The sequence below is a fragment of the Marmota flaviventris genome, chromosome 13, assembly GCF_047511675.1.
Source record: "Marmota flaviventris isolate mMarFla1 chromosome 13, mMarFla1.hap1, whole genome shotgun sequence".
In the NCBI taxonomy this organism is placed as follows: Eukaryota; Metazoa; Chordata; class Mammalia; order Rodentia; family Sciuridae; genus Marmota; species Marmota flaviventris.
Window position 1 is genome coordinate 94,717,909 of NC_092510.1, and position 20,021 is coordinate 94,737,929.

General features: G+C 46.4%; 2 protein-coding genes across 7 annotated transcripts in view; one reads left to right on the forward strand and one right to left on the reverse strand.

Moving 5' to 3' along the window:
- Positions 1 to 3,677: 3,677 nt before the first annotated feature.
- On the forward strand, positions 3,678 to 11,581 carry Arpc5l (actin related protein 2/3 complex subunit 5 like). The gene is made up of 4 exons (XM_027944407.2): positions 3,678 to 3,951; positions 8,327 to 8,399; positions 9,336 to 9,512; positions 10,699 to 11,581. Exons 1-4 carry the CDS (start codon positions 3,803 to 3,805, stop codon positions 10,759 to 10,761), a joined length of 462 nt encoding a protein of 153 aa, XP_027800208.1. The 5' UTR covers positions 3,678 to 3,802; the 3' UTR covers positions 10,762 to 11,581.
- Positions 11,582 to 12,148: 567 nt separating this feature from the next.
- The window catches only part of Golga1 (golgin A1), a 61,083-nt gene continuing 53,210 nt past the window's right edge, over positions 12,149 to 20,021 (reverse strand). For 4 of the 6 annotated variants that reach the window (XM_071600945.1, XM_071600949.1, XM_071600944.1 and 1 more), the window contains 4 exons: positions 16,634 to 16,693; positions 15,894 to 16,064; positions 15,330 to 15,416; positions 14,214 to 14,728 (listed from right to left, as the gene is read on the reverse strand). In XM_071600945.1, the coding sequence (XP_071457046.1) occupies positions 14,639 to 14,728; positions 15,330 to 15,416; positions 15,894 to 16,064; positions 16,634 to 16,693 (408 nt within the window). In that variant the 3' untranslated portion in view covers positions 14,214 to 14,638. Of the gene's footprint in view, positions 14,729 to 15,329; positions 15,417 to 15,893; positions 16,065 to 16,633; positions 16,694 to 20,021 lie in introns of all 6 variants that reach the window. The other 2 variants (XR_011704160.1, XM_071600947.1) reach the window with 2 other exon arrangements.

Genomic DNA, 20,021 nt, shown 5'->3' on the forward strand with positions numbered 1-20,021 from the left:
CCCCTTTTAAGTCTGTTTTCTCACCTGTGAAATAGGGTGTTTACCAGGATTAGAGAAGATACATACAAAACTCAGTACAAGACTTTATGCATAATAATCACTGGTATTAATGTTCTTAGTGGAATGAACACTTAAGTTGGACCCTGAAAATTAAACAGGAACTCACAAAGCAGGAGGGTTTTAGGTTTTCTGACTGGGCATTTCCATTGCTGCCCCAATCAGCGGTACTCTGGTGTCCCTCCACTGCCATTAACAAAGATAGGCCATCTCTTAGAGCTCTAGTAAAGCCTCTTGTTACACTGGGATTACAGTCACGTGTAATCCCAGTGGCTCCTGAGGCTGAGGCAAGAGGATTACAAGTTCAAGGCCAGCCTTAGCAACTTAGTGGGGCCTAAGCAATTTAGTGAGACCCTATCTCAAAATAAAAAAGCACTGGGGATGTAGCTCATGGATATAAAGTGCCTCTGGGTTCAATCCCTGTACCTCACCCCCCAAAAAAAGAAGCCTCTGGTTGCTTGCTGTCAGGTGTCACTTAATCCTGGGAGCTTTCTTCCACCCCATTATGAGTAGCAACCAGGGGCTGGGGATGTGGCTCAAGCGGTAGCGCGCTCGCCTGGCATGCGTGCGGCCCAGGTTCGATCCTCAGCACCACATACAAACAAAGATGATGTGTCCACCGAGAACTTAAATAAATAAATATTAAAAAAAAAAAATGAGTAGCAACCTCTCCTTGTGTCTCAGACTCTCTGTGCAACCTGATTTGGCCCTAAACATAGTTAAATGATGTGCTTATGTATCTGTCTTCACAGCCAACCTGGAAGTTCCCTGTAGGCAGAACCACTTGTTTTTATGGTCTCCAGACCCAGCCCATGGATATTTTTCACATGAATGAGTTAACAAGCCTTGCCCCAGACCACAGTGAGACAGATTTCCAGGAAATGGAAGGACATGGGTAAAAGGACAGACAGGGCAATCTTGGCATGGATTAGATTGAGATGGAAGTCTAAAGGTATACCAGGGCTTTGCTGTCCTATTTACCAAATGCTTATAGTTCTATTACAATTAATGCTTGTTTGATATTTTGAATTTGAAGTCACATCTGACTCCCTTGTTTCTTACATGCCACCAGCAAATCCCATTCACTCTACCTTGCAAATATACCTGATTCCTACCACCCTTATTCATGCCTGCTTAGCTTGAGCTATCACTGCCTATTATCTGGACCATTGGTGCAACCTCCTAAATAACGTCTGCTAGCTGGGCGCGGTGGTGAATGCCTGTAATCCCAGGAGCTTGGGAGGCTGAGGCAGGTGGATCACGAGTTCATAGCTAGCCTCAGCAAAAATGAGGCACTAAGCAACTCAATGAGACCCTGTCTCTATGGCTCAATGATTGAGTGCCCCCGAGTTCAATCCCTGGTACCAAACAACAACAACAACAACAAACACCTAAATCATCCCTGCTTTGGCTCTTGCTCTCAAATGTGTTCCTAATACAGCTGCTACAGAACTCCTTGTCAACTAAATCAGAAGTCAGGTCATATCACTCCTGTGCTCACAGTTCCCAGGACTGTCCCTTCAGAGTTACGACTGCATCCTTTTTTTTTTTTTCCTTTGGTACTGGGAATTGAACTCAGGGCATTCAACCACTGAGCCACATCCCCAGGCTAATTTTGTATTTTATTTAGAGACAGGTCTCACTGAGTTGCTAAGCACCTCACCATTGCTGAGGCTGGCTTTGAACTCACGATCCTCCTGTCTCAGCCTCCCAAGTCCCTGGGATTATAGGCATGTGCCCTGCATCCTGCACAACTGCATTCTTCATCTAAGAAATTTTCCCTTCAGTACTCAGTTATTACTGACATAGTATAATCTGGATTTTTGAATCTTTTTAAAAATATTTTTTAGTTTTAGGTGGACACAATATCTTTTTTTAATTTTTTTTTTAAAGAGAGAGAGAGAGAATTTTAATATTTATTTTTTAGTTACCGGCGGGCACAACATCTTTTGTTTGTATGTGGTGCTGAGGATTGAACCCAGGCTGCACGCATGCCAGGCGAGCATGCTACCGCTTGAGCCACATCCTCAGCCCCTGGATTTTTGAATCCTATCTCCCTGACAACTGGAAGTCTGTGACCATGAGCTATAACATTATTTCTTTCACCACTTTTTGGGGGGCTGTTTCCTTACTTGTAAAATAAGCATTTCTGGTTTCAAGTATCTTCTGATCAGGATGTTCTGGGGGATATGAACTTTTTACTGATTTGTGGACTACCAGAGTCACACAAATGTCTTCCCAGGTATGGAGCTGAAATACATATGGGTTTTGATAGTTTCCAGAACTTCAGACTATTCAGACTTCCATGGTGGGAATTTGTATCTTTAGCTTCCAAGGTTAGGTTGCATCACAGTCTGGCAGCATATTTTTTTTTCCTTTTTTAAATATTGACTTTTATTTAGGTGGACACAATATCTTTATTTTATTTTTATGTGGTGCTGAGGATTGAGCACTTAAGCCACATCCCCAACCCCCCCCCTTTTTTTTTTTTTTTTACTTTTTTAACCTGTAGATTGTTCAGTGTGAAGTATTCATAGCAATGAAAATGGACTGGGGATATAGCTCAGTGATGGAGCACTTGCCTAGCAATCCCTCAGTACAGTGTTGGGAGTGGGGTTGGAGTCAGCTTGGCTGTCATAACAAAATAGCAGACTGGGTGGCTTAAAGCAATGAAAACAAGTCATGTTTCAACTACTTTTAATAAAAAGTACAATCAGAGGAAAATGTAATGAAAATAGTTTTCACACTTTTGTATGAAAAAGGCTCATGTTAGCCTAAGGCAAGGGTCAAAGGTCAATTAACAGAACCCTTCAGGAAACTAATCATGGCATCTCAGTTGTCCTAGACTTTGTCCTAACCTCCTCACCTTCCATCAGATTCTGGGAAGTCAGCTTCTTAAGATGCACTTGTCTGGTCAGAACTTCTCCACACTCGGAATTAGCCCTTTGGGCCAGTATGGTGGCAACGGAGTCATGTACCTCTCCTGGCCCCCTACCCGCAGGGCCATGGTGAATGTTATATACTGCAAGCTTGCGACATGCCCAAGGTAAAATCTGTCAGAGTCTTGACAGCCCCCTGGATACACTTTAAACGTCTTTAAAATCTCTCGCTCCTTTAACAGTACGGTCACTTTTATGTATAAAGCATTGGCAACCTCCTCTGGTTCAGTGTGGTGGTGGTCAAGGCTCCCAGGCTTAGGGACTCCCTCTCTGGTCACTCCCCAGGGCATAAGAACTCTTACTTCCTTCAGGCCGCAGAAGTCTATCCGGCGCTCCAGAAACACATCCCGGCTTCGGTGTCCCTCGGGTCTGGGCAGTGACCACGTCGGGAGACCTCGCCTGTGGCCGCCCCGGGCCCGCCTCCCTGGGCCAGAGTCTCCTCGGAGGCAGGGAGGCACAGTTACGGCGCACAGAATGCCAGATCCGTGCGTGCACGGGACGCTCGCTCCCTACAATGGAAGACTCGGCTCACGAAGATGAGAGTAGCTTTCCCGGTATGTGCCGGGAAGAACACTACCCCCCAAGTCAGGCTGTCCCATCACATCGGCACGCCCCGCGTCGAGCCCCGCCCGGAGCTTCCGGTTCCGGCGCAGGACGGAAGTGGGCGTGCGGCGGCGTCTGCGCGCGGGGGAGGTGCCGGGCGGCAGCTTCCCGCCCCCGAGCCCTAGCCGGTGCTGAGCGGAGCGGAGCGGAGCCGCGGTCGGGCCCGGAGCGGAGCCGGCTGAGGCAGGCTCCGAGCTCCCGACATGGCCCGGAACACGCTGTCTTCGCGCTTCCGTCGGGTGGACATCGACGAGTTTGACGAGAACAAATTCGTGGACGAGCATGAGGAGGCGGCGGCAGCAGCAGGAGAGCCAGGCCCAGACCCTAGCGAGGTGGACGGGCTGCTGCGGCAATATCCTTCCCCGGCGCGGCGCCGGGCCTAAGCGCTCCCTTCCGGCCGGACGCCGCTCCGGCCCCGCCTTCTCACCTTCCCCATCCCTGGCTCAGGCCCCTCGGGCCCGGCCTCCCCACTCCCCTTACCCCGGCCCCTTGTAGCCGCTCTCAACTCCCTTGCGAGCCGGCTGCCCTCCGCCCACGTTCCCTCAGTTCCCTCACCCCTGGCGCCGCCGCCTCAGCAGCGCAGCCCCACGCGGCCCCAGGACCCTGGTGTGCAGGCTCCCTCGGCGGGTCCCCCTCCCATTGCCGCTTCATCCTCTCAAGCTGACCCTGCCTTGGGCGCCCCATAACTCCATCCCTCCTTGAAGCACCTAGGCCCTTTGACGGTGGCGGGAGGGGCCCGAAGCGAGCACCTCTGAGTGTTTGAGCGGTCAGGCGGTGGGGGCACCGTCGTGGGCCTTCCTACTTGCTTTCTTGGGCGCGATTGCAGCACAGCACAGCATGGGTGGGTGGGCGGGTGGCTTACTGCGGGGAAGAAAGGACCAAGGGGTGAATGAAGGCTGCAGCCTTAGCCCAGCACTGAAGTCCGAGATTGTGCGCCTTTTACCCAAGAGTCGGCTTGATGCCATCCTTTTTCACCTGTTTTCATTTTTTTCTGAACACCTTGGGCTTTGGACCTTCACGGTCTCAGCCAAGCTCAACAAGTGAGTTGTGACTCCCCCAGGAGTCTTGTACAGGAAGCAGTGCAAAAAATACCCTACTAGTTTAGAGCTAAGAAAAACCATACAGTGTAGAGTGAAGTGTAAAAGTAGAGTCCCAAGATTAGAAATGACGGTTCTTGTGGCCACAGAAAACAAGCATTTAGAACAGAAGATTAAAAATAGAGGTGATTGTCACAGCCTGCTTGGTCCCTTAGCACAGGAAACTGACTTATTCTCACAGGAAGAATTTTTCTTTATTCAAATGGTGTTACAGGAAGTGTGTTCCCCTCCCCCACACTCACCAGGGCAGGGTTGGAGGCTCCTGCTGTATATAAATCAGGTTCTGAGTGTTTAATCAGTTGACTCAGCTTGGAAAATCAGGCCCACTATTTTTTTGGGAGGAGTTCTGTAGTGCTCCTCTAATATGCCCTTAAAACAAAAACCTTCAGACTTTCTTTGGACAGGAATGTGTTTTCAAAGGTGAACACTGAAACTTGTATTTCCTGCTCCCTCCAGATTGCTCAGTTTCCCTACTGGTGAAATGGGGTCATGAGGAGGGCCCCCTGGTTCTCTAGTTTGGTGCAGGGCCTGCCTCATGAGCAGACAGTGCTGAAAAGGCTCCAGGGTCAGGCCTTTGGTCCAGAACCCTCATTCCATAGGTGAAGAGACCAAGGCCAGGTCCAGTTGCTGCCTTGGTCTTGTTGCTACAAGGGCTTGTTGAAGGTTATGTCTCCCTAAGCCCAGGGCTAGTTATAGTTGGGTTTCTTGAGGCAGCTTAGAGGTCTAGACTTACCACATGCAGGGGTTAATAGGTTTTCCACTAATGGTAGTGCCAGAAACATTACTATGAAGAGTATATACTATTTGGAATTGGGAAAAAGGAGGTTAGCAGATGAGGAAAACTGAAATCGTGGCAAATGTGGGCCAAAGTAAGGAGTAGGAAGGAACTATTATTTGAGTCCCTACTATGTGCCAAGTATTGGACTTGTATTAGGTCATTGAATTTAAACTATAGAACCTCTTAAGAGTCTTAGGGGAACAGGAGAGAGGTTGATTGAGGTGGAGGCGTTGAGAGAGAGGCCTGTTTCAGGGTAGTACTGGGGAGTGTGTGGGAAGTATGTCATGGTGGGAGATCATGCTGAAGAAGTAGAAAGAACATGGGCTGTGTATCAATACAGATCTGCTTTGTTGTGCTCTGGTGACCTTGCATAGGTCACATACCTTCTCTAAACCTCAGCATCCTTTTCTCTTAAACAAAAGATAGCCATGCTGGCCTTATCAGTTCCATGGGAGCAACACTGGGCACCCAGCAAGTGTGCCCAGACATACAGCTTGGGACAGTGATAGAGCAGCAGCAAGAGATTGTCGAAAGAGCTTGAGCCAGGCAAGGTGGAGTGCACCTGCAGTCCCAATGACTCAGGAGGCTGACGCAGGGGGATTATGACATTGAGGTCAAACTCAGAAACTTAGCGAGACCCTGTCTCAACAAATAAAAGGGGCTGGAGATGGAGCTCAGTGGTAGAGGGCTCCTGGGTTCAATCCCCAGTAACACAAATAGAAAAAACCTTGCATTTGAAGGCCAGCTGGATATCCTAACTTTTGACTTTTTAAGCAGGTTATTTTCCTTCTCAGAGCCTCAGTTTCATCACCTTTTAAATGGAAATAATGGTTCTTGTCACAAAGGGTTTTTGGAATTAAAATTATATGAAAAGCATCTGGACCAGGTCCTAGGCCTTGTGGCAATAGTACCTTTTCTCAGTAAAGCAATTCTGGTCCTTATAGTAAGGACTAAAGCAGGATTTCCCCAGCCCCTCAGGAAATTTGGCAATGTTTGTAGACATTTTGATTGTCACAATTTAGGGTGTTAACTGGAATCTAGTGGATAGAAGCCAGGGATGCTGAAATGCATCCTATAATGCTTAATTATAGGATGCATCCCACATCAAAGAATCATGTGGTCTAAAAAATCTGTAGTACCATGGTTGAGAATAATCTAGAAAAGACTAGGGGCTGGGTAAGCTTCCCCCAGCTGTCACAGCCTGTTCTTTGAATGAGCCTAAAAGCCAGAAGGGTATAGAGGCCAGCTTCATAAATGATATGTGATTACAAGGAAGTTCTCCAAAGTGGCTCCAGGCTCTCCTATGTCATTGGCTGCACTGTTTCCTTGATAGACTAGTGCTGCAGGGACTTCACATTAAAAACAGTGACTTTTGGCCCTCATCCACTAATTGTATCATCCTTGCCCTTCCCCATCCATCTTGTTGACTAATTGCTCACTGTGCTAGGTTGAAGTGAAGAGTGAGCTAGCCCATATGTCTTATTAAGTCTATGGGACCTTGCCTTTTGCTTTGAGGACACCATAGTAGAAGAGAGGAGCCTAGCATGGTGGTGCACATTTGTAATTGGCTGAGGCAGGAGTGTCACAGGTTTGAGACCAGCCTGGACAACTTACAGTCCCCAAATAGAAAATACAAAGGGCCTGATATAGTGCAGTGACTAAGTGCCCCCAGTTAAATCCTAGTACCAGGAAAAAACAAAACTGCGTGGTAGAGGTTACCAGTGGCTGGTTAAAAGGAATTCCGGAGCTGAAAGATAAGAGGGGTGGGCTGCTGCTCCAATGTAGAAGGTGGATTGGAGCCAGGCAGGGAGCAGGGGAGCCAGGGCTGGGAGTGGCTTGCCTGGTGGCATAGACCCAGCTCCGTCAAGATGGAGTCCACACTAGGGAAGCTGGGAATTAAGCTTTGCACCAGAGGCTCTCTCTGTTCACATGTGGGTATCACTGCATGTGCAGGAGTAAAGACCTGATTGGGCAGAGCTATTCCTTGTTCTATTTTTGAAGCTTTTTGGCTGCAGCCAATGTTTCACATGAGGAAATGAAAGTCGGCTGATGTAATTCAGTTTAAAATAGGTGTCACCTTTGGGGACCTAACCCAGATTGTAATTTCTTTTGTGTGCTGGGTATTCAGAATTCAGCAAAAAATGTGGTGTCAGGATTCCAACTAAGTTTGGGGGAGCAGGGAAATGGAGATCAGCTCATTTTATTGGCAAAAGTTTCTCACAGAAGTTGGGACTTCAGCTGGGGATGTTGTGGCTCAGCGGTGGAGTGCTCACCTAGCATGTGGGAGGCACTGGGTTCGATCCTCAGCACCGCATATAAATAAATAAGTGAACTAAAGGTATTGTGTCCACCTACAATTAAAAAAAAAAAAGTTGGGACTTAATTGACCCGGGAAATAGAAATTTTAGCACATCTTGATTTCTTTAGTAGTTTAGTAGTTGTATTAGGCAAGAGTTAGACCTGTTTGTGCCTTCATTCTTTGAGAGTGGTTTCTAGTTCATGTGCACTGTTGCCATGAGGATCCAGTAGGGCAGATATGGTGCCTAGTACTAAACAGGTACAAGCAAGCTTAAACACTTTTTACTGTAAGCTACTCCTCAAGAACAGCTGCTTTTAATGGGAGGTGGAAGGAAGGGCTTAGGGTCGCCAGAGGTGCCCTTCACCCTCCCTGAGGCTCAGAAAAGATTGAGGTGTAAACAGGCTATGCCCACTTGGAGGAGGCCATCAGTGCATGATGGGTGGAATGTGTTAGATCCCTTTTCACTCTGCTTTTGAGCTGTTTTTTAAGTGAGTTCATTAGTAAAAGCATGGACATGTTTCAGCCTAGCCATCCTTAACTGGCAGTGATGCACAGGGGACATGCTTCGGGCATTCCATGCAGCTTTGCGGAACTCTCCAGTCAACACCAAGAATCAAGCTGTGAAGGTAAAGGGGGTTGTGCTGCAGCTCTGCTGGGTGTTGTTGGGACCAGGGCTGCAGTTGTCTCGCTGGAGCATGAGCTTCTTGGGGTCTGGACAGTGTCTGCTTCATCTGAGCGACAGTGGCACTGGGTAGTACTTCCATGGAAGCCTCCTGGCACTCCCCGTATGTTGAGATTCCTCTAACATCACAGCTGTGATTTTTTTTTTGTGATGCCCAGGGATTATGTTTGCTAGGCACTGCTGAGCTACACTCCTAGCCCTGAAGCTATGTTTATAATAAAAGCTCCCCAAAGAAACACTGACTTTTCTCTAGGGCTTTATGGGGCTAGAACTTAGCCCAGCCCTTGATGATTAGCAAAACAGATAAATGAGCTGCCATGTGGGGCTTATCAGTGGTTATGCTTTTATAGCTATTGAATAGGCTTTATATGCATAAGGATTTTAAGTGCTTTTGCACTTCCTGCCTTTTAAAAACTAGGTGCAAAAATATAATTATGCTGTTAACTTGGTGCAGGGAGAGGGGCCTCCCTGCAGCTAGGATTCTGAAAGCATCTTGATGTAACCTAGCAGCTGTACCTTTGCAGTGGTGGAGGGGAACAGCCCCTTTATTTCTGGGTATGTTCAGCCAAGTAAGCCAGTATTTTTTTTAAAAAAGAAAAGCTCACTGCTTTTTTATATCTTGTGGAATCTGAGGCCTTGCTGATGTCATAGAAAATCCCTAAAATAAGTAGAATAACTTCCTGGCATAAGTAAGGGGGTAACATTGAAATTAATTTTTTTAAAAAATTAGCCTACTTAATTTTTTCAACTGTCCTAGATGAATTTGAAATTGAGCAGATTTCTGGTGAGTTCTGCCCACTTGATTTGGTGCTGTGGGTGTGAGTGTGGTTGTGGCTGGGGTGTGGCTGTGGACCTCACTCCCTTTTTCTTTCCTTTGTAGGAGCGAGCCCAGGGTGTGGTGCTGAAAGTGCTCACAAACTTTAAAAGCAGCGAAATTGAGCAGGCTGTGCAGTCACTGGACAGAAATGGCATTGACTTGTTAATGAAGTACATTTATAAAGGGTTTGAGAAGCCCACAGAAAATAGCAGCGCAGTGTTACTCCAGTGGCACGAAAAGGTACGTGAACACATTGCCCCCTTCAGGCAGCCTGCTGACATGCCTCAGCATTCAAATCAGTAGGCCAGATTTTCCAAAATAAACCTAGGCTAGTCTAAGGGCCAGTGAGAATGACAGGCCTAATCCCGGATTTACGATCACTTGCTTTTCCACAGAAGCACCTGGTAGGTATGTTGTCTCTGGTAATCGTGGTTGCTATTGCTTTTTAGCTGCGGATTTATGCCAGGCAGGACATGGGGGCAGGTGCCATGGCATGGTTAGGAGGGAGGCATGCTGGTTGGGTGTGGCTTCATGATACCTTCTTTGCATTGGTGGAGATAGCTGCTGAGGGAGTTGGGTGGAGGGATCTTAGAAATGCAGGCTCAACCCTCCCACCTATTCTGAGGGCTTCCTGCCTTGGCCTTTCTGGCTTCTCCAGACCCATAGGGACCATGGGCAGAAACCTTGATGGTCATTTAATCCACTTGAAGTAGAAAAAAAGCTATGTCTGCCCTTGGCTTGTGGGGTAGGAACAAGGCCTTGTGTCAAGCTTGTCTTGTGTGCTACTGTAGCCCTCCCGACCTCCAACTCCTTATAACACTACAGTGGGCATGCCTGCCATTAAAGAGGACCCGGCTAACACACTGTCCTTCCTAGGAAACCAGCATTGAGTTTTGAAAATGTTTCCCTTATTGGTGGTTAGATCCTCGTGTAGCCATGGTGCTGGGTTATGGGTGCTGGCTGTGGCCTCTAGTCCTGCTGTTAGGTGTGCTGTTCCTTTTTGGCCTCCCCTTTGCTGTGGCTCAGTAGGTGCAGGAGGCTTTGTTGCTTAGGAGAGTGAGCAAGCCCTCTGTGTGGCATGGAAGCCAGGTCCTTTCATCCCCTTAGCCCTGTGGGGTGGTGTGCATTTTTTCGTCTTGGGCAGTGCTGACAGGCTGGGAGCAGTGAGCTTGTCCTGAGGGAAACTTGTGTTCTGCCGTGTGCCTGTTGACTGTGTTCTCAAGCCAGTTCTACTGCCTCAATGCTGGCAGCTCCTGGGACCCTCGGCTCCAGACAAGCCGCCTTTCCTAGAACTTGTTTTCCTTCGCAAGAATCCTTTGTCAGAGGGTCTGTGACACAGTGGGATTAGGTCCAGGAATGCATGGTTCCATCTCCCCCTTGGTCATACAGGTCTCATTTGACATGCTTCCTTTTCCTGCCCCCACAGGCCTTAGCTGTAGGAGGACTAGGCTCCATTATAAGAGTTCTTACAGCAAGAAAGACTGTTTAAAAAAAAAAAGACTCATGTTACCTTGAGAAGAATTTTGGATGCCCAGGCTGGTGAAGAAGGGATTGACAATGGACCATCTTCCTAGGAACTCCCAACTAAGTATTTCAGGACACATATCTGCTGAAATCGGCTGAAATGTATTTTATTTTTGAGGTGGAGGGAGAAATCATCTTACTGTTTCCTAAATCCTTTGCAGGATCCGAGAGTCTGCCTTTGTCTACAAAGCGATGCAGAACTGACATCGCTATAGAGTGATGCAGAACTGTCTACAGAGTGGCTGGCCAGTGTTGGTCATTGTGTGTGCACTGCCTGTTTGTTTAAAATGGGGGAGGGATGATTTGGGCAGGTGCATATCCAAGGGCCACGGTGAAAGGGAGAGCTTGTGTTTTTGAAGTGGAAAAACCTGAGAGTTTGTACAGACATCCTGTCTTCCCAGAGAAGGCGGACTCTCTTGGGTTCATTGTAAAGTGCCTGCTGCATCAATAAAGCTCTTGGCTTATTAGTATATCATTGCTGTGTGTTTCATGTATGTAAAAAGTATAATGAATGGGTTGGTCATGAATGAAGAGTTTGACTGTTCCAGAAACTCCATGTGGAATGGGTGGGTGTGCTTTTCTGTCCAGCCATCCCTGGGGAGAGAGCATGGAAGTCTGGAGGCCTCTTGTCACACAGAACTTCAGCAAGCCTTGGCTACAGAGTCACTGGATGCTTCAGAGAGGTGTTTTGTTGAAAAACTATTTATTGTTTCTTACTCATTTTATTTGTATGTAATTTTGGAGCTTATTTAACTTAATAAAGTGCCAGAAAATTTACTAATTCATCAAGGCTTTAAAAGTCTTCAGTTTGTGTGATTACACTTTTGAGTCTTTTGAGAGTAGGCCTTGGCTGTACGTAGTCACATCTCCTGATGCTGGGTCTGCTGTGTTCCAGGAATCTTATGGAATAATGACAAGTTTTCTTTAAAGAACTACCAGAAACAGTTAGCAATCAGCCAACAGACATAAAAAGAACAAAATTTTGTTCCACATAACCACCAACGGTGAGCCTCTTAGAAGAGCTGCTTCTCAGCATGTGTAACTACAGCTTGCATTCTGTTAAAGGACCCTTACTCGTATTCCTGAAGCTCTCACAGTCAGGCAGGCCTTGGATGTAGACTTTGACCAAAGTGACTACAAGCCTTTGCCTTCCCCAGCTCCTCTGCAGAACCATGTGATGCTTGGGAGGGAAGACTAGATTGTTGGCACCATTAAATCACATGTAATCAAAAGCCCAGCCTGGGGAAGTTCTTTCTGAAACCTCAACCCTTGAAATATTAAATATAAGACACAGTATGTTAGATTTAACAAGTCAAGAAATGTCAAGGTATATCAAGTAAAACCCACTGTAGTTGTCTCTGGTTTGAAGAGCTTTAATCCAAAAGTGTATTGCACCACAAATGAATTTTCTACAGCAGTTTTTAGGTAATACAGTTCCTATTTACAACACTGAGAGTGTGGATCAAGGTCTGATGCTCATATAAAGGGCAATATATATATATATGTATCACAGAAAGTTTTATACAAAGTAAAAGTGCATTAAATCACTTGGAATATTTACTCCATTCTTCCTCTTAAAGCTGAAGGAAATTCAACATGCAGGAGGAAAGCCTAGTCAGAGGGAGCTGTCTTAAGCTACTGGACTTCATAACGGGCCTCATAGCCACCCCTCAAACTGCCAGGGAGTGGCACAGGCTTCCACAGAAATGTTGTAGCGGCCTCTGGTAAGCCGTGAACTATCAGTCCCCTTGGATTCTTTCCTGGAACAGGTGAAAAGGGGGAAGCTACCTCTTCCTCATCAAAGTTAGCAAACAAAAGGGGCTCCGGTTCCATGTCCCCACTAGGTGGGAAGTAGCATTTTAAAGGGACAGACATCTGCAGGAAGGGCCACACAAGGAGGTAGGTAACTGGAGAATGGTTCTTTTGCATGGGAGAGCCTGAGCTGGGCTAAGGTCTTGCTGCCCTGGCTTGGTACTTCATGGAAATGAAGTAAACTGCCAATACTTGTTTTTCTGTGAGATATATTTTATATATGTCTGTATATATATGTATTTTGACCTTAAGCATAATTGAGGAACAACTTTACATAGATACATGACATAATAAATTTAGGAGCTCCAGTTATTAGTAGTTTTTTATTTATCAATGAAACTTTTATCAAACTATAAATCAGTAAATGGTTTCCTTTTAGATTCCATGTTGTGGCTTATCCAGAACAAGCATAATAATGAATACTAGTTTTTGTCAGCTCTTGTTGGAGGCATGTGTGTGCTATCAAGTACTGCAGCCAGCTGGGGCTGTTTGGACGCTGTACATGAATGTAGTGTCAAATACAGGGGGGCAGGGTGATGGGGAGAGTGGCTCCACATACAAGGCAGACTGCCACCAATGTTTTGGTCAAGGCTGAGGGAAGAAGGGACAGCTGCTGCTCTGGTTGAATAAAGCAGACTATCCTTAAGTAGAAAAAGTGTGATAAGCAGTGGTAGTAAGAATTTAGAGCAAAGTTGATGACATACCACGGCTTCTTCAGAGAACAGAATCACAGAGGGACAGGAATCCCGTTTATAGAAACATTTCCTCTTGATGATTTGATCTTCCTTTAAGAACACCAGTTAAATGGATTTTATAATACAGAAGATATGTTTATAATAGTGAAGAACTATTTAGCTATAAAAAATAGTTTAAAATGGTTTACCAGCAACCTATCCAAGATAAGTACATTCATTAAAAAGGCAATTGAGTGTATTTGGTACTAAGAATCTCTTTATCTGACTGCTAGTTCTCTTAAGTAAAATGGAGACACCGTCAGAAAGTTGCATATTCTTCATGAATCCACACTGGCCCCAGAGTACCTTAAAGATGCACACATCTCAAGTTCTAGGTGGTGTGGGAAACAAAGTGAAATGATGTTTTCTCAAGAGGAAGGGTCAAAAGCCTCTCCTAACTCAACTGATCCAAAATACGCCAACGGAAGGGGACTTTTAAAAGCCACCTTCACGGAGTTGGCTTTTTTGTGGCAGAAGCAGGTGGGTCTGGCCTGCTGGGCACCATTTCAAAGGGCTGTCGTCGCCTCTATACATCACCTGTACATGATGAGTCAGTTGCAACCTGACATACTGATCGCTGCTTCAGCTTTTCGTGCTAATGTTAAGAGGACTCGGGTGCTGGCCAGGGCTAGGATATTAGCAGCACTGGAAGTCTGGGTAGTGCTGGGACCCTCCCCATTGGGTGACCAGAATAACAGGATCAGCTCCCTCCTGCGGTTCATGTCAGCCTGCAGGAAGGTAGTCTAAAGTCTTGTAAACAATATTTAGACGCTTGTACAAAATACTGCATTTACAGTGATTAAAAACCCACCCAGGCTGGTGTGTCAGTGTTCTTTTCACAGAAAAATGTCAACCCACGGAGCTCCATCCTTGGGTGTTCCCTCTAGGACCATGGTATCCGAGGGTTTGAAATAGACGGCCGGATGCTGCCCTTGGGAGCTGGTTTAGAACCAAACCACGACATCTGTGTTTGAAACAGAAAAGGCTCCTGAGAAGAGAAGCAGGACTGGGTGCTGAGGAAGCAGAAACAGCCCCCTCTCCTTCCCTGAGTCCCTGCTCCCAACCTCCTGCTGTCCTGACTGGCTGTGAACAAAGCAATGGAGATGGTTCCAGTTACCAGTCTGCAGAGCTGAGAGCCCCATTCTAAGTGTGGGAAAGAAACTTGAGGTGATGAGAACAAAGCAATAGAATTGTAAGTTTTTGTCTTTTTGTAACTGGGAATTGAACCCAGTGTGCTCTTCCGCTCAGTTATATTCCTAGCCCTTTTTTAAAAATTTGAGGGGCTGGGGATGTGGCTCAAGCGGTAGCGCGCTCGCCTGGCATGCGTGCGGCCCGGGTTCGATCCTCAGCACCACATACAAACAAAGATGTTGTGTCCGCCGAAAACTAAAAAATAAATAAATAAATAATCTCAATCTCTCTCTCTCTTTCTCTCTAAAAAAATAAAAAAAATAAAAATTTGAGATGGGGTCTTGCTAAGTTTTCAAAGCTGCCCTGGAATTTGTGATTCTCCTCTTGCCCTTATCTTCCCTGGTAGCTGGGATTAGAGGTTGCACTGCCATACCCTGGTAATTTTTTCTGTTTCAGTATTTATGCAGATGATTTCAAAAAAATTTTCTTGCTGTTGTGCTAGGGATCAAACTCAGGGCACCTGCACATGCTAGGTAAGTACTCTACCAATGAGCTACATCCCCAACCCAGAATTTTTTTTTTTTTTTTTTTTTAAAGTGCTATGCCAAATGTGATGCTGTTGATGAAGTGCTATCAACAAAAATGCTTCAAAAAAATACAGTCTGCTCGTCAAATGCAGCACATTTGGGCAAAAAAAGAAGTCCTCAGTACTCAGATCAAGTTCATCATCCAAAAGCAGCTCAGCTGATGATGCAACTGTGACTGGTTACCTGCCTCCAGGGGCTGGTCTCATTTGCCAGTGCTGGGATGTTGGACTAGAGTGTTTGGCAGCTGAAACAGCAGATCAGAACCCTACCTTATATTCCAGAGTTTCCTTGAGCATATTCTCTTCCTCTTGTGAAAAGTTCAGCAACACTGACACAGCTTTTATAAGGTGAAAAGCCTGAAACAAAACAGGTTTTGCTTGGTGGGGTGGGGGCAGAAAGTAAGGGGACTAAATGGGACAGCATTTCCTGTTTGCTTTGATTAGCAAGGACAAGTAGCTGAAGTTTGTACTTTCTGAAGTATGTCAACAATGATATGTTCTGTTTTCCGCCCATCTCTCACTCTGGGGACTGGAAGGACCAAGAAAACATCCTCTGCAGTTATTCTGCTCTTTTGGCAGTACTCAGGAATGCTGGGTGGATTCTGTTCCCAAGACTCTGGCCTTAGCATCCAAGTTAAGATTTGAAAGTGGAGCTTATATCTTCCCCTATGAGCCAGTTTCCTCCGTGGTCTCTACCTTCCTATGGCTCTGATTGAGAAATGGCCAAGTATCCACATGGAACATGGAGGTGGGGGAGGGAAGGAAGTGGACTGGGTGGGAAGCTACGAGCAGGGCTGGGCTCAATACCCAAAAGGCAGCTTGGAAGCTCTTTACCTCGGATTCTCGGCAGGACATGAATTTTAAAACAACATGTTTAAGGTACTCGAAGTTGATCTCCCGGGCATCAGTCAAGTCAGCATTATTCGTGACAGAAGGGGCCATGTTTGGCATCTCAGGGCCTGGCTTTTCCCGGACTTCAAAAAGCTCACTGTCGGGTCTGATTTTCTGACAAACCAATGGGAAAAGTGTTAAGTTGAACCCTCAAAGACAGGTAGGAAATCACGGGTGGGGTGGGGGAGTTTGTTCCCTGGCCCCAGCTGCGATCACCTCTGCCTAACCTGCCCCTTACAGGGCAAAAGGGCCCTAACCTGGAAGAAAGCACCAGAGTCTGAGGAAGGCTCAGCTCCTACGAGTAGGGTTGATGGCTAGGAAGGCATAAGGTCATGTTTCCGGACACATATCCCTGAGACAATGAGCATCCCAGCCTGGAACAAAGATGCTGCTCTTGTCCCATGTTGATCCAAACATTGCCATATACACCCTGTACCAATACTACCACAAGGACTCCCAGTGCAAGCCCCACCTGCAGGTGAGGACACAGGCACAGAGAAGACAGGCATGTGCCCAAGACTGCTGTTCTACCTGCCCACACCTGACCTCCTGGAAATCCCTTGGCAAACAACTGGGGGAACACCATCAGGCAGCAAGGGACCCCAGGATGACCTAAACCAGAGCGTGAGAGCGGGGAGAAGAGGGGCCGGGCACCTGGGTGGGCACATGGCATGGGCACTCACCAGCTCCTTCTGCAGCGTCTTCTTAAGTTCCAGCATCCTCTGCTGCATCTGCTTTATGGTCTGAGATAAACCCCCACCCGCCCACACCCAGTCGTTAGAGGCATATTTGACTATTTCCAAGGTGTGAATGAAAACAAATACATCTGCTTGGGTTCCCTAAACACCTGCTTGTACAAGCCTCTGCCCTCCCCAGAAGCTCATGCTCAGCCGCCACATGCACTGGCCGGCCCATGCACGGCTCTCTCCCTCCCATGCTGCCACTCTCCACTCCCCTGCTTCCTCAGGTACCATAGTGGTCACCATGTCACACTGTTCTTCAGCTGCACTACTGCCCAACCACCTTTGTAACCTGGGGCCTGCTTCCAGGGTCTGAGCTTGAGGGTAGCACAGCTGGGAACAGCTCTGCACAACATTATTTTGTCCTCAGAATTCTATTTATGGGAATGGAGCTCAGTGGTAAAGGGCTTGCCTAGCTTGTAGGAGGCCCTGGGTTCAATTTCCAGCACTGTGTCAAAAACAAAGAAAGAAAGAAGTCTATTACGTAGGCATGATCCCCAAGTAGGCTATTTGAGCCAGAATTTGTAGTGCTCATCAGCATTGCTCTCCTGAAATACTATAATAATTTGCAGTGCTATTTTGAACAGTGTAAAAGACCAGTCTTTCTACACAATTAACCAACACTGGGTTTTATGTCATTTATTTTATTTTAAATTAGTAAGCTAATTGGCATTATGAGCCTTGAATAAAATTTATTACACCTTCCATTATTCACTAGGAATGCTAACTTCTATTTTTCCAATTAAAATTTTGTAATCAGCAATACAGGAATTGTTTTTTTCTTCTGCGGTGCTGAGATTTGAACCCAGGTCCTTGTACATGCTAGGGAGTACTCTACCACTGAGCTACATCCCAGCCCTTTTTATTTTTGAGACAGGGTCTCATTAAGCTGCCCAGGCTGGCCTGAACCTGTGCTCTTCCTGCCTCAGCTTCCTAAATTGCTGAATTGCAGACTGGGAATTTTAATTTTTGTTTTGCAGTTAAGAAGTAAGCCCAGGGAAGAATTTTTAAATAAAAATTTCTCCAAAATCTCACAATTGTCACATATCAAAATGAGGGTTTCTTGTGTACATTTTTTTTGGTCTGTGTGGTGCTGGGGATTTAACCCAGGGTCTTGTACATTCGAGGCAAGCGTTCTACCAACTGAGCTATATCCCCAGTACTTGTGTACATTTTTTTAAAAAAAAAATATGTATTTTTAGTTGCAGACAGACACAATACCTTTATTAAATTTTTTATGTGGTGCTGAGGATCGAAACCAGTGTCTCACGCATGCTAGGCAAGCGCTCTGCCACTGAGCCACAACCCCAGGCCCCTCTTGTGTACTTCTAATTCCAATCTCCAGTTCTTCCATTGAGTCATTAGCATTTTGAATACTTTGTCATCAGTTTTCACAGATTTCTAGTTTTCCTAATAGTAGTTTTGACAATAGCTCTAGGGGAAGACCCATATCTTACTATGTGGCTGGGTTTCCAGTTTTATTATTTGTGTGTGTGTGTGTGTGGTGCTAGGGATTGAATTCAGGGCCTTGCATGTACTAGGCACTAAAACTATAACCCCAGTCCCTGGCTCCCCATTTTTAAACAAGGCTGGAATAAGCTTTGTTTCCTCAAGAGGTATTCCCACAAGTGGGAGTGAGATTCCAGAGACTCACAGAAGTACCTCGAGCTCCTGGACTGTCATGCGTTTTAAATCATCTGCAACATACCTGGATATATAAAATGGCACAATGTGGTTTCAATTTGTATTCTTTTGGTTGACCATGAGGCTGGACATTCCCCCAAAAGTATATTTGGTATTTTATGTTGTCTTACTTGGCTTCCTGATCATTCATTCATTCATCTAGTAATTACTGATGTGCCAAATACTGTCATGGGCTGGAGTTGTAGCTCAGTGGTAGAATGCTTGCCTAGCATGCTCAAGGCCCAGGGCTCACCCACAGCATTCCCCGCCCCCCACCAAAAAAAATCTACCCTCAGAGGGAAGACAGTAAGTAATATGTAGCATATCAGAAGGTATTGAGAGACACAGAAGCAAGGTAAGGGGTTAGGGTATTTTGATGGTAAGATCTGTCAGGGTGGCAAGGGCCTCATTGATAAAGTGACACCATAAATGAAGTGATGAGGGTAATAATCAGGGCAAGAATTGCGTAGGCCAAAGGCTCAGAAAGCAGAAAGGCACTGAGGTGAGAGGGTACTTGATATATTCACAGAAAGACAAGGCTGAGAGGAGGCGATGGGATGGAGGAGATTAAAAGCGGGGAGGCGAGATGACAGGTCTTTATGGCCACTGCAAAACCATCTAGAAATCCAACACCACCTTCTAGAGAAGAGATTATGGTAACCTAGAGTAGGTGGCAGTGGTGAGAAGCAATTGATTTTGGTATAGTTTGAAGGGATAGTCAAGGATATGCTACTGTTCTGGTGTTGGTGGTACAGAACCAGAGGGCTAAGGATGACTCTCAGGATTTTGTCATTTATTGGGATGGAAAAGATGGCAGTAAAGCTACGGAGAATTGAAAGCTCAAGTTTGGTTCTGGATGTTTTAAGTTTAAGATGCCTTTTAAACGCTCATGTGGAAATAGAGCAGATGTATTCATGGGGCCATCTCATGAAGGCAGGGATGCAGCTTAGGAATGTGACATCCCCAAGGGAAAGTGCAGTGTAGATAGAGGTTGGGGCTGGACCCTGTGCTACATGGTGTTGGGAGTGGGGAGGACACGGCCCCTCAAGGAGCAGAGAAGGAGTGGGCCATCAGAGGTGAGCTTCAAGGCAGAAATGTATGCCAAGTGCTACCAATTAGAAGAAAAATTAGGAACTGACTTCTGGATTTAGCAAGGTGGATGTCACTGGTGAGCTTGACAAGAGCTTTTTCTCTGTGGAGAGGCAGGGGAGTGCCTGACTGGGGCGGATGAGAACAGGAGTGGAAAAGAGGATGGCAAGTGCACAAGTTCCAACCTGCACTAGAGGAGGGTAGAGGGGTTGGCAGTACGGAGGCGAGGACGGGAGTCAACAGCATGATACAGTCTCATCACCTCATACTGTCAGTGGACAGAATGACTTGGAGGAAAAAGTTATGATGGAGCAAGAGGAGAGAACAGCACCTGGACCAAGGCCAGTGAGGAGGTGAGAGGAGTGGGATGGAAGGAGGGCTGGGCGGCTGTGCAGGCAAGGCAGGAGCGTGGGGTGGAAGAGGCAGGACGGGGGGTGGTGAGGAGAGAAGGTAGAGCAAAGCTAAGTTCAGTTCATTAGGGGCAAAACTAAACTCTACTGCCAGGAACATGCGCTGAGGCAGTAGTACTAAAGATAACAGGGCAACCATTTCTATGAGA

What these genes read in the sequence shown, in the direction of transcription:
- Arpc5l (XM_027944407.2), top strand. Translation starts at nt 3,803, where the DNA reads ATGGCCCGGAACACGCTGTCTTCGCGCTTCCGTCGGGTGGACATCGAC. An exon ending in GTGGACGGGCTGCTGCGGCA is followed by an intron (nt 3,952 to 8,326) that starts ATATCCTTCCCC and finishes GCAGTGATGCAC; the next exon opens with AGGGGACATGCTTCGGGCAT. An exon ending in CCAAGAATCAAGCTGTGAAG is followed by an intron (nt 8,400 to 9,335) that starts GTAAAGGGGGTT and finishes TTTCCTTTGTAG; the next exon opens with GAGCGAGCCCAGGGTGTGGT.